Source organism: Diplotaxodon limnothrissa, linkage group LG2, assembly GCF_057381915.1.
Source record: "Diplotaxodon limnothrissa isolate DT_005_m linkage group LG2, D_limnothrissa_male_GT1.1, whole genome shotgun sequence".
NCBI classification, from domain to species: domain Eukaryota; kingdom Metazoa; phylum Chordata; class Actinopteri; order Cichliformes; family Cichlidae; genus Diplotaxodon; species Diplotaxodon limnothrissa.
Genome location: NC_140597.1, coordinates 34465544 through 34479712, shown reverse-complemented (window position 1 = coordinate 34479712; position 14169 = coordinate 34465544). Strand labels below are relative to the sequence as shown.

The 14169-nt window shown below is 41.8% G+C and overlaps 1 protein-coding gene across 1 annotated transcript in view; it reads left to right on the top strand.

Moving 5' to 3' along the window:
• Positions 1-1145: 1145 nt before the first annotated feature.
• Positions 1146-14169, top strand: part of tsc22d3 (TSC22 domain family, member 3) — a 41548-nt gene continuing 28524 nt past the window's right edge. Inside the window, exon 1 of the mRNA XM_085362852.1 lies at positions 1146-1942. Within this exon, the coding sequence (XP_085218978.1) occupies positions 1602-1942 (341 nt within the window). The 5' untranslated portion in view covers positions 1146-1601. The remainder of the gene's footprint in view (positions 1943-14169) is intronic.

Below are 14169 nucleotides of genomic sequence, written 5' to 3'. Positions count from 1 at the left end.
ATTGATCCCTCTGCTACCCAACAATAGGTGCTCTGACATTTTTTAGTGTAGCTGAAATGTCTGCATGCCTCAGAGTAAATGCATTTTTTATAATTATCTTTGTTGTTGTGCTCTTGTGTGACTAGCCATCTGTAGACAACATGCAGTGCACTTGTTGGTCAGCAGCTGAGGTCAGAGCCTCAGCAGTACCATCTTCCCAGAGCGTCTGTTTTGGTTGTAACGACATTGCCCTGGTATTTACCAGGACTTGTGAAACATTAATCACGTGGACGAACACAGCACACTCTTTCCCAATCCAAAGCTGTTTGGGAAACAGAACTGGAAAATGACAAAATGCTATTTAAACATCGGGAGGCCCGATAAGATAATGTTTTTGTTCACTTTGCAAGAAAAAACTCCAACGCAGCATGCATTTTGTATTTCATGTGATTTTTTTTTTTTTTTTTTTATAGTGCATTTATATTCTGGCCATTAGTTTTCACGCTGACCGATGTTGCATAAGGCAGTTCACACAGGGCAGAAGTGAGTCACATCCAAACAACACGTACAATGAATAACATATAGACAACATATACACATTTTGCAGTCACACTTTTACTGAGTAATTTGCAGTTTCTAATTTTTGCTCTGTCTTTATTTGGACTGTGTCCTCTCTGCCTTATTTTTGTGTGTTCTCCACAAGGAAGTCCTGAAATTAGTGAAACTGCTTGAGAAACCTAATTTACAGAGACTTGTATAGTGGATAAAAGCTAATAAACACAGCACAATCAATGACGCATGTATAACACAGTTTTAGCAATTCAATGTCAATGTCTTCTCACATGTTATCATTGCTCTGTGTGTCTTCCTGCAGCCTCTCTCACTCAGCCAGTCCTTCGGCTGTCATAATGGCAGGGTGGAGCCGGTGAAACTGCACATGTCTCAAGCATGCTCTGCGGTGTCACCCCTCTCTGTTTCCCTTTCTTACTGTTGGTGCACGCATGGCTAAACTGAACGAGAAAAGAGGAGGGCCCAATAAATCACCAGCAATGCTTTTTACCAATCACAGGCTTTTCCCCACCCTGTTTGCCTTCATCGCTCCCTCCCTTCCTTCTTACTCCCTCCCTCTGTCTCTAAGCACGCCAACCACAGAAAAAAAAGTCCAGAGAAAAAACTGATAAGCAGCTTCTGGGTTTTGCTTTCAAGCGGACTCCTGCTGAACTGGTGTGAGTGAGTGTGTATGTGTGTGTGGTGCGTTCAGTCTTTTTCCTGCCACAGTAGCAACACATTGCAGCAGCGTCGGCCCCGAACAAAGGCTAAATGCAGCAGAGCCACAGGAGGGGAACTCAGAGATAGAAGCAGGCAGAGTGGCCCAGCGTGAGTGCACTTCTCAGGGAGCAGCTCAACCTGCCATTTAGCCCTCCTGGCCCTGCAGTGGAGACAGGACGGTACACTAGACTGACCCAGGCTACCTGCCAGTGTCTCTGTCAGAGCTAAGGAACACACCCCTGTTGTGTCTTTCACTTTGTCTACTATTTATAAAGCTCAGTCTCTGTCATTTTCTGCTGAAATTTCTGCACCTGCCCTGGGCGACTTCCCTCTTCATCCAGCTGCACTCCAAGATGTCAGATGACGACTGCCTCTCGCCCATCGGCCTGGACTGTTGCAGTTGCTGTCTGGACCTGGCCAATGGCTGTGATGAATCCATATCCAGCAGCCCAGCTCAGGGCCTTTCTACTACAGGAGGCCTGCCAGCAAGCCCCACAAGCCCCACTGTAAATCACTTCCGCCAGCTCCGCAACCAGCTGATGTACCAGAACCTGAACACGGACAAACTGAACAACATCATGAGACAGGACTCCCTGGAGTCGGTTGTGAGAGACCCCTGTTTCCTGCTCAATGAGGGGATCTGCAACAGCAACATTGACCAGACCATGCTGTCTATATTGCTCTTCTTTCACAGGTAAGCTTGGCTGTCAGACAGGTACATTCTTATCTGGTTACTTCAAAGATCTTTCCTTTGAACTTAAGAATATTTTCATTTCTTTACCTCACTTAAGGCGTATTCAATACAAAGTCGCGATTTCACCTGTTGATCTGCATATTAAATCAAGTGAATCAAATGAAACACATTTAGAGTAATCAAACGAGGTGGTAAATGTAGTGTAATTAGGTTTCTTGGGTCTTCTGCATGTTTACAGTAATAGATTACTTACTGGAACTGGGACAATAATATGTGCACGTCCTCTTCAGCTTTAACACAGTGATGTTAAGGACTGAGGACAATTATTATTTATAGGACATAACTCTTATAAAGAAGTCTTGCAAGATTCATCACAATGGAAAAAAAGCTTTCAACTTCAAAACAACTCAATACTGTGTGGAGGGGAAAAAAGCCAGAGAAAAAAGGTAAACAAAATGTAATCTAAAAAGAATGCCTCGCAAATACACAAGGTTATTCTAAAACAGCAGTTTGTTGTCATATTGATTCAATTAAAATGATCTTTTATTGCTAGAGGTCAATTAAAACTGGCCTCGCTCCTACACTGTCTCTGCCAAATAGTGTTTATAAAACAGCATTTGGCAGCTCACGCCGCACTGTTTGCAAGGAAGAGAATGTCCTGTTACAATGTTGCTGCCAGTTGGATGGTTTGTTTGGCAGCTACTGTCAAATGACTTCAGCCTCAAATTAACAGCTACCATCTTTCCAGTTAGCTACAGTTTTACTGTTGCGGAAATACTGAACCTGAGCCAGCCATATGCGATTAAATACGGTGTATCTGGGTGTCTGATACATAAAATGTGTAGATCTATGGGGATTACCAGTGAAAGCTACAAGAATATGAACGTGTTATCACTTTAAGAGGCACCATTGATGTTCACTAAGTTATGTGAGCTATGTGTTTGTGGCGTATATGTCAGAGACATACCGGTGCACAGATGGAATCTTGATAAAGGTTGGTTCCACTTGTGAGCGTTCCTGTACTTTCTTGAAGTCACTCTTGCAGACTTTTACTTTTTAAAAACTTGCGAAAATGCTTTCTTGTTTGTTTTTTTAAAACAACAATTATATTAAAAAAACAAAAACAAAAACAAACAAAGTTCCATTAAAACTGGAATTTTTGCAATTTAATAGAAGAAAAGAAGACAGAAAATGTTGCAGCTTCAACTTTCAAACTAAATACGTGAGGTAGAACTTTAAATGAAAATAAACCAATTCGTTTCATTTAAATGGGAAACACAAAAACTGGCATTTTGACTATATATGTAATATGACGGTCCTAATTAAGGTTGGCTGGAGTGATCACATTCAAGGTAATTATTGTTACGTATGCGATTACTTGTAGGTTTTATCTTATCAATAAAGTGTTCTGGCCAAGAAGCATTATCAGTACTTTATCAAATTTATCCAGAAGCTGGACTGGCACACAGTATCGAAATAAGCCTGTCTTTTTTTTTTCTTTCTTGTATGCTGGAAGGCAGTTCTTGTCCAGTGATGATTACAGTACAGACTGGGAGTTCAAAAGAAGTTAAACCATTCACTGTACACTGCAGCTGATCTGATAGCAGTGACGATTAGACATTTACAAGAAATATACAGATTTTGCAGGTGTTGGCTCTAAAAAAATAGAAACGGTAAGGCTGTGTCATGTAATATGAAGTGATTATGCAGCAGAGCAGAAAGTCTTCAGTCACCCTCATTTCTTTGTATCTTGCTTCCAAGGTGCCAGGCTTTGTTATAATATTTTTAAACTGGTCTTGAGTAACAGTTCTCGAGGCTTTCTGAAGGTGTTTCAAAACGTTTCTCTTTTTCGCTTATTTTCAGTAAAGTCCTTATACGTGGCCATTTTAAGCGATTTTTTCCCCATCTTGTTTGTTAAACCATTTAGCGCGAATCATGAGCTATGAATCATTCGGGCATAAAAAAAGGGATCTCAAGGGATGAATCAGTGTTGTGTCTGTACATAACAGACAACTTAGAAAAGGAACTATTTTTAAAATGTATCTTTAGGCACTTCGTTACAGTCGGCCTGTTGCAAGAACAGACAATTTGTGGCCTTTTTTTAAAGTGATGAAAAATATGGGATCATCTTTACAGAGAACAGAAAGCTTTGAATGGCCTTTAAAAGTATTCCTGAATATTACTTAAAGAAATTGAAGAATAAAAGTAGCCACACCAAATATTCAAGTTTGTTAGAATTGTGCAAACTGTGTCTGCCTTTTGGACTGAACTAGCATGTGTATCAAATATAAACTATTTTGCAAATGTCCACTACGTCCGCTTTGTTTTTAATAACCACTGTGTAAATGCTTATTAATTCTGACACCTTTTTAGGAGACTCTGCTCCTGCTCTCTTTCTGTGGGACTTCTTTATTTATGAGAGCGAGGGTGTGCCATAATGATAGATGGAGACACACTGGTTTAAAGAGTACAGCCACACATGACGGCATTTCTAAAGAAGTTTGTGTTTATTCTATATTATACTTTCAACATTGCCTTAGAATACACTGATAGGTCAGATGAATTATGATTTGAAGCATTCATTGTTTATGAATCACACCTGGAATAATGCCTGCTGGCAGAGGTTTGTTAAAGGTGTTACACACGAGTTTTTTCTGGCTTTGTGTGACAGACTGATACAAAAAGCAACACTTTCACAGTTATACAACTTATTAGAATAACATAACATAAGTGCTGTTATTTATATAGCATTGCAGTATTGAAATCTGCTTATCTGTTTAGTTGTCTACACTTCAGATAAAGATCAACGATTTCTTTTAAGAGAAGATGACTGAGTTACAGGCAGCACTGACTTTCCCTGGTGTGGGGTAAATGTAAGTGCCAACGTTTTTGACATATTTCGGCTGTGAGACAAACTGTTCACCTGTGCCATTTGCCAGAACGACCATATGTCTGCCTGTGCCAGCTGAACTGTTTGTCTGACGAACCCTCTTTGGCCTGAACACTTTGTTCCCAAACCCTTCCCTTCTCAAGAGAGAACCACAGACATGGATCATGTGGCTTTCATAGACTTCCTCGCAGGATTAAAACAGTGATTTCAAACCTTTGCAGGTTTTTTCATTCAAAAGGAAATAAGCAGTGATTCATTCGTACATGTACAGTGGGGCAAAAAAGTATTTAGTCAGCCACCGATTGTGCAAGTTCCCCCACTTAAAATGATGACAGAGGTCAGTAATTTGCACCAGAGGTACACTTCAACTGTGAGAGACAGAATGTGAAAAAAAAATCCATGAAATCACATGGTAGGATTTGTAAAGAATTTATTCGTATATTAGGGTGGAAAATAAGTACTTGCTGAGCTGAGGTTTGCAGAAGTTCATGGATTTTTCAAGTATTCGCTTTGGGAAGGACTGGTGTCTGATTAAAGCCTGGCTCGAGTTTAGACGGTGACCTCACACTGGGTGGTCATTCTGCCCAGCAGCTATCATTCTCATTTGTCACTTGTTAACAGAATAAAATGTTCAGCATGGCCCGTGGAAGCACGACAGGACATCTCTTGGAGGCGACAGAAGACGTGTTATGTAAATGATTTAAGGGTTACGGAAATGTCCCGAGAGGAGAATTTTAAGTCACAAGTCTTATTTGGTGTTTGAGGAAGAGCCAGAAAGCCCCAAGGGGGGTGAGGTGGATCTGTGATATCCACAGGATAAAATGAGAGGAAATGCGCTGATTTATTTTAAGGCTTAGTGGGCTACAGTTGGCTGGAACGAGAAAGGCACTGTCGCACACCTTCAGCACTGCCAGTCAGTCAGTATTTAGCAGCTATTAAAAACCACTTGCCAGGGTGAAGGGGGGTGAAGAGCCTGCAGTGATGATACAAACGTTTATCGTAGGACATCAGGTCTGTGACTAGTCAGCTGTTAAGCCGTCAAAACAAGAGGGGGAGGTGAAAAGGGAAAAAAATGTGTCCAGGGAAAAAAATAGCAGGACAAAAGACTCACAGAGTGTCAGATAGTTGATTGTGGCCAAAGTACGGGGCTGACGGGGGGCCGGATTTGAAGACACAGACTATGAAGTGCTTTTATTAGGTAGAGCAAAGTTAGGCTGACTTTCTCAAGCCTTTTAGCTTTAAGGAGCAAAAACTTCTTGGAATCAAGGAGGTGCATGACTGTGTAGGGATGGGACATTCTTCATCTTCTTGTTCATGCCTGTTGACTGAAAAAAAGAGAGGACTTTTCCAGTCTGGTTGGAAAACACTGTGATTGCTTTGTCAGGCTGAAATGACCATCAGTCTTTATGACAGAGTTGTAGGTGAGGTTCACAGATTTTATGCTTGTACATAAAAAGGCAGGAAGATAAGATTACAAGATAAGTTTTACTCTCTGTTCTCGCTTTTCTGTTTATCCTTGAGACATCCTGTTGACCTTGTTATAAGTTTCTGACTTTGGCCTAAGATGACACTGGCAGTTGGCTTAAGTCCAGTTGACTGCTGAACCTAACCTAGCCCTCCTACAATGTGGAGTGGAGACGGCATCCAGCTGTGTCTGACACCCTGCTGATCATGAAAGCTCCAGTCTGTGATTCACATACAAACCACAAAGTAGCTTTGCTACAAGAACTTTTTTCTTTTTGATTTCAGGCCTATATTTACTTCTAAGATTTAATAACCTCAAAACCAAGGCATGCCTGGAGAGGCTTCTGCAGCCAAATAAAGGGTCCCATCACAGTCTGTAAAATTGCTGTTTTTCTACACAACACTGGATCGATTCTTATACATTTCAGCAGAATATGAAAATACATTTTCATTCATTTTAACTCCAAAACTGCATTTCGTCTCAGTGGTTGTTTAGTCTTGCAAGGAAAACAATATGCACTGGGACCATGCTCTGTTTTTATTGTGCTTCTTTAAAGACACGATTGAAATGTGATGTTTATGTCAGATCCATGACATACACATACATGACACAATAACTGTATAGAAACAACATAGGGAGGTGGGAGGAGAGGATGAGGTGCTGAATAACATTTAAACATCAAGACAAGTCAAATTATTTAATACAATTTCATCTGCAGGCTTTACAATAAAAGGATACCTTCTTATTTTAAACCCTGTGTGTTTAATTTTTTTCTGTAGATAATATTGTGGTGATGTAGAACCACACAGCTGAGTTAGCAATGTTGAGGATGTAGAATGGGGTAAAGAAAAAAAGTGTTTCTTCTCTTTTCTCTGTGGTGGTGTAGATAGTGCCATTTACCAGTTCACTATTAAATGGGGGGAAATTTAGAACCTAGAACACATGTTTGTCTTATAAATACTTACAAGCTGTAACAGGCCTCATGATCAGAGTGGAACAAGCTGCTGTAACAGTATTTAAAATCTAATTCTACATTTCTTTCACTGCTACAGAGAAATTCCATCAAGGTGTAGTAGACAGATAGATATGAAGTGTGTAAGGATTCATTGCTCATTTGCTGGAGATAACTGTCCCTGTATTACCCGCATTAAAGATTTGGTAATGACATTTGAAAAAAATCTAAATCTAGGGTTTTTTTTTGTACTTTTGCAACAAACCAAATCAATCACCAATCAAATCTCGAGCGAATGCAGGCTACAGAAGTGATGGCAGGGAGAGCTAAAGGAAAAGAAAGAGTCTGAAGTAGGTTGTCAGACAGGGATCTGGGACTAAGACAAAACATGGTTAGCTAAGAATAGCAGTGCTGTTGACATTTAGTGGATATAAGATATAGGCAGAGTGCAGCTGTCGTAGGAGAGGTAACACTGTTTTTCTATAGCTACAGGAAGTTATTAATAATTGAATGAAGTATAGGGAACTTTAAAAAAAACATGAGCAGTCTTTGTTTTACTATCGTTTTATGGGTTTCCTCTATAACATAGACTTTGACCACTTGTGTCTTGGAAGCAAAAAAGCAATTCTGGGAACATAAGGTGGAGATAGAATATTGGAAACCAGCAGATTTTCTCACACACATTGGTATAGATTTGGCATGTATAAACCTGTGATTTATTTACTAAGGGACCAGGTTAGAGAGAAATGGACAATAATGGCTTTATAATGTACTTCTCGACCTACTACCTTACTGTGTTGTTACTACATGAATAGGCTGCCTTGGGTACTCTGCCAGAGAACGTCTGGAACCATCACTGAATGGTTTGTTTGCAAGTGTTTGTGCGTGTCTGCCCATATAAAATACATGACAATGCTCTATTACTGGACTAATCTGTCTGTTGTATTAAAAATGATAATCAAGTTGCTAATCCTTGTGAAGACTGCACACAGTGAAGTGTGCATGCAATTCCCAAAATAGGCAGGCATACACACACGCGCGCTATAAATTCCATCATTGCCAACACTTTCAGAGATCAGTGTTTGTTAACTCAGAAATCCACAGACAAACCCTGCACCACAGGTTGATGCAACCTCTGCTGCGCGGGCCTTTCTTTACCAACACTGCTGTGGTTTCATTCAGTTGTCCTTAGCAACAATACAAACATAGGATGTGCATCAGATGTTTGTTATGATATCTTTCTGTTCATTGACTTTTGCTTGCTGCAAAAGCTTCTCTTAATGCAAAGAACCTGGAGACTGATATTGGAATAAATAAAAGGCGTTTAGTTTTTGTGTGAATAAATATGCTTCCTGTCAGTGAGGGTTTCTGAAGACTTTTTAACATTTTGCAAACAGGTGTCCTGAGGCTGCTGTCTAACTGATTGCTTCAGATTTTCCAGAGAACTGAGACACAAGGCACTCTAACAACACAAATGTAGCCCAGCTAGAAAAAAAGAGCAGTGGAAAGTAGTTTTTTTTTTTCATGTATAATGTAAAGAATTTAGTCATTTCTTTTTTCTTTTATGTTTAAAGGAAGATGTGGACCAATAAGATTATCTGTTGTCATTTAACTTGGCCAATCAGCAATGAGCTCCCAGTGACCCTTGCTGTTGACCTTGATCACATGATTTCCTGTGTTGCCATTTCGTTCCTGTTCATATAATGCCATGTGCCAGAGAAACTAATGTTCCCGAAGTCGAATCGCTAGGAGTTAAAAGCAAGTCTGCTGCAGTTGTTTTTGGTTGTTCAGAGTTTCACCCTGTCAACGGTGAGTACGAAAAGTGGGGAAAACCTAATTTGTTAAGGATAAAAAGGGCAGACTTAACTGGACGGCGAGTCCGCTAGCCGCTAAGCTAACTGCTAGCGCTCACGCTAGCAGGATTTGACTGTGTTCTGTGTGTGAAATGGCTAGTGACTGCAATCATATTACGTTTAAGAAAAAAAAAACAAAAGAAATGGTGCTAATCAGTTTTATGTTTAACAAGTTAATCCAATTGTACGCCGATTCTCAGATTTTCAGTTGTGTTCTTTGAGTTGGTTATAATGCACAAGTCTGGTGAGCTACTGTGAGTTGCTGACTGCAGCTACAGTGTTAACTATAGAAGCTGTGTTTTTTTTTTGAGAACATTGTCAGCCGTCAGGTTGATAAAATTATAGCTCATCTAAGAGGATATGATGCTGCAGTGATATAATTTTGTTGTACAACAGAGCTAGCTGAATTAAGATATAGAGTTACACTAATACTTATTGTTCATTTTTGAATGTTTTAAGTAAGTGTGGCTGTTTCACAACGGTGAATGTGACTATATGGACCTGTGACCTGTTTGTAGGTCAGGTTTTTTTGTTATCTGGTAAAAGGATGACTCGACAGACGGACCCAGTCTGAAGCAAGCCCCATCGAGGAGCAGTGATTCCACAGTTCCAGTTAACTGGATGGCGAGCCAACCCGAAATTGAAAAGGATTTGCCAAGGTTTTATTGAAGCCAAAGTTTCGTTCCCATTGAAGCTTCAGATACCTGCAGGACTACGAACTTTCTTCCTTCATCGGAGTGTGGTAGGACAAACATTAAACAAACTGAACGGGCCCCAACGATCCATCAGTTATCAGACATTATCCACTCATATAATTGACTCAGAGAAAGCTGTATGCGCGCACTTTTATTTAGTTTGTTATTTTGGGGGAAATATTTTGTATTTTATTTTATTGTTTTTTTCATTACATTGTTGCAGCTGCTGTGGGTCAAATATAACAAATTTGTGAACAGTATATTGTGGTGTGGTCTCTTCTTATTGGTGTTTATACCTTGGGCTCCTGCCGATCCTAGATCTTCTGATACTGGCTAGTGGGAGTTCGGTCATTCTTAATAATAATTCACAAGTTGGGTTACATAAGTGGCGAGCCAGCCAGGAGCCTAAGAATTTTTAAACATCAGTAATGAGAAATTGTGTCTGACATGGATTTTGTCCAGCGCTCAGGTGTAAAAATTCCCAATGCAGTTATTGTGAGTGGGATCACGAAATCAGAGAAAGATGAAGAAGTTTTAGAGTTTTTGAAAAAGTATGGTGGTGTTAAAACCCTTTTGCCAGTGGATGATGCTACCTCAGAGTTTCATCAAAACCTGATTGTTGAGTACTCAAGTGGCTCAGCTGTAGAAGCTTTAGAGCCTCTTATGCCATACAAGTATGTTGCAGAGGGTGAACCAAATGTCTCTTACTGTGTGAGGGCCTTGGCAAGTGTTTACACTGCTAAGGTGGGTGAAGGTGTCACGAAGTCATACTTGGCTGAATTAAAGGGCTTGGCTAAGCTCAGTGGCAAAACCTATGAGGAAGTATTGAAAGAGATGATATCACAAATCTGTGAGACAACTGAGAATACAGATGAGGCACCTTCCGTCTTACATGATAGCATTGTTGATGAGACACCAATACCACAGCCCCAGTTGCTTTCAGGTCCCTCAAGGGTAAGCAGTGACCAAGGTGTCTCAACTCCAGTTCCACCCTTGCGTGTACAGAAGCCTTCAATAGTGATTAGTGATGTAAATCCCCCTGAAGTTCAGAAGGTCGTTGTTGAGCATATTTTAAGGAAGGATGACATTGGATCACAGATCCATTCTTCAATGCGCATCCGTTCCTTCTCAGGGAAAACTCCCAGGCCTAACAATGAGACAGACTATGAGACTTGGCGCTCACACATTGAGCTGCTTTTAAGTGACCCCAGTATGACCCATCTGCAGGTGTCCAGGAAGATTTTAGAGAATTTGCTTCCACCTGCAGTTGATGTGGTGAAGTGCTTGAGTCCCAGCGCACCCCCAGTAGCCTATCTGCAGTTGCTCGATTCAGCCTTCGGCGCTGTAGAGGATGGTGAGGAGCTTTTTGCTCAGTTCATGAATACCCTTCAGGACCCAGGCGAGAAACCATCAGCTTTCCTCCATCGTTTACAGCTAGCACTAAATTTAGCAGTAAAAAGGGGGGGTATTCCACCTGATGATGTAGACAAACATCTCCTCAAGCAGTTTTGTAGGGGGTGTTGGGATAGTGGATTGCTCTCCAGTCTGCAACTTGAACACAAGAAAAACTGTCCACCGTCATTTTCAGAGCTCTTGCTAATGTTGCGTACCGAAGAAGATAGACAAGCTGCAAAGGTTGATAGGATGAAAAAGCACATTGGTTCATCAAAACGAGTATCTGTCCATGCTCAGAGTTCCTGTGTTTGTGCAGGCGTAAGAGAAAGCCCACAGTGTGGTCCGAAAGCTATTGAGGAACTTCAAAAGCAGATAGCTAGCTTGCAGAGTCAGCTAGCCTCATTTGCATCACAGGAAAAGCTAAGTGAGCGTGCCAACAAGAAACCGGTTAAAAAGACAACCTGTAAATCGAAAATGGACAACACACATCAAGAAGTGCATCGATTAGCCGGAGTAAAACAGACAGGCAGGCCCAGGCCTTGGTATTGTTTTCACTGTGGGGAAGATGGGCATATTGCCACTTCTTGTACAAACCCTGCAAATTCTGCACTAGTTATTGAAAAGAAGAAGCAGTTGGAGAGGAGGCAGCACGCGTGGGAAAGTCAAAGTTGTCCCAGCGACTCCAGTTCACCTTTAAACTAGATCCAGTCTCTGTTGTGGGACAGACAGAGGCTGAAGAACATGCGCAGCGTCCCACAGACGTAAAGATTGTCAGCAAAGCAGGCAAGTGTGTGGATCTAGAGCACTCCAGTAGTGAAAAGCAATCCTTCAGGCTTCCAAAGGGTCTGATTGGTACCAGGAGCACTGCTGAAGTGATAATTGAAGGTAAAACATTTAGTTGTCTGCTAGATACCGGCTCGCAAGTGACTACTATCCCCCAATCCTTTTATGAACAACACATGTCAGTGCAGGACATCAAGCCTCTCTATGACCTCTTGGAGGTTGAAGGGGCGAATGGACAGGCTGTACCTTATTTGGGCTACATTGAAACTACTGTCACTTTTCCAAAAGAATTTCTTGGTATGTCTATTGAGGTGCCCACATTAGCTCTCATAGTTCCTGACGTTCGAGCTACCTCAGGGTCCTACTTACTCATAGGGACAAATACACTTGATGTGTTGTATGACATTTATTGCAAAGCTAATCCAGGAGATCCCAAGACATTTCCTCACGGCTACAAAGCGGTCATTAAGGTGCTTGAACTCAGACACAATCAGTCTAACGTCAGTCACCATGGTGTTGTAAAACTGAAGGGCAGAATCTCTCAGGTTGTCCCAGCAGGGGCCACAGTGGTTTTGGAGGGTGTCTCTACTGCCAGCGGTCTTCAGCATGAACAATCAGTTGTTGTTGAGCAGCCTTCCAGTTCCTCTCTACCTGGTGGTCTGCTAGTGAACACTTGTCTGGTTGACCTGTCCAAACAACGACCCTTTAGGCTTCCAGTTGTGATTACCAACCAATCTGAACATGACATTGTCATTCCTGCTAAATGTCAAATTGCTGACATTAGCGCTTACCAATGTATTTTGTCAAAGGAGCAGAGTGTGGTTAACTTGCAAAAGGCAGATCTCACTCAAGAGGCCAATTGTAACTTCAACTTTGGAGAGTCCCCAATCCCTCCCGAGTGGAAGGGTCGTATCACACGACTCCTTAACAACATGCCAGATGTATTTGCGCAACATGACTTGGACTTTGGAAGAACCGACAAGGTGACTCACCACATCAAGCTCTCAGACGAGGCTCCTTTCAAACACCGTGCTCGTCCGCTACACCCTCAAGACATTGAGGCTGTCCGTAGGCACATTCAAGAGCTTCTTGATACAGGTGTAATCAGAGAGTCCGAGTCTCCCTTCTCTTCGCCCATTGTGGTAGTCCGTAAAAAGAATGGCCAGGTCCGGTTGTGCATAGACTACAGAAAACTCAACCTTCAGACAATAAAGGATGCTTACACGCTTCCTAAGCTTGAAGACACCTTCGCGGCTCTCTCTGGTTCCCAGTGGTTTTCTGTGCTTGACCTAAAGTCTGGATATTATCAAATCGAGGTAGACGAAGTGGATAAACCCAAGACGGCCTTTGTCTGCCCTTTGGGCTTCTGGGAATTTAACCGCATGCCGCAAGGCCTGACAAATGCGCCAAGCACATTCCAAAGATTAATGGAGAAGTGCATGGGGGATATGCATTTGAAAGAGGTGCTAGTTTTCCTCGACGACTTGATAGTGTTCTCAAAGACCCTGGAAGAACATGAAACAAGGTTGTTGGAGGTGCTCACTCGGTTGAGAGAGTTTGGATTAAAGTTATCACCTGAAAAGTGTGTGTTTTTCCAGACCTCAGTGCGGTACCTGGGACACATAGTGTCCAGAAATGGAGTTGAGACAGATCCAGAGAAAATCTCTGCCCTTCGTACTTGGCCAGTTCCTCAGACCCTCAGGGAATTGCGATCTTTTCTTGGGTTCGCTGGCTATTATCGAAGGTTCGTAAAAGACTATTCCAGCATTGTGAAGCCCCTCAATGATCTGACTCAGGGCTATCCTCAATCAACCAAAAGGGGTAGATCAAGAGACAGCCAAGAGCATTATCACCATCCCAAAGAGCCGTTTGGGAACCGTTGGACATCAGCTTGCCAGCAGGCATTTGAGTCAGTTATTGAAAAGCTGACAACTGCCCCTGTCCTAGGGTTCGCTGACCCTCAAAAGCCTTATGTGCTCCACACTGATGCTAGCACTACAGGCCTTGGTGCTGTCTTGTACCAGGAGCAGGAAGGGCAGTTACGTGTCATAGCCTATGCAAGCAGAGGGCTGTCGCATAGCGAGTCTCGATACCCAGCGCACAAATTAGAGTTTTTGGCGCTTAAGTGGTCAGTAACAGAAAAGTTTAGTGACTACCTATATGGGAATCACTTTACTGTTGTCACTGATAGCAA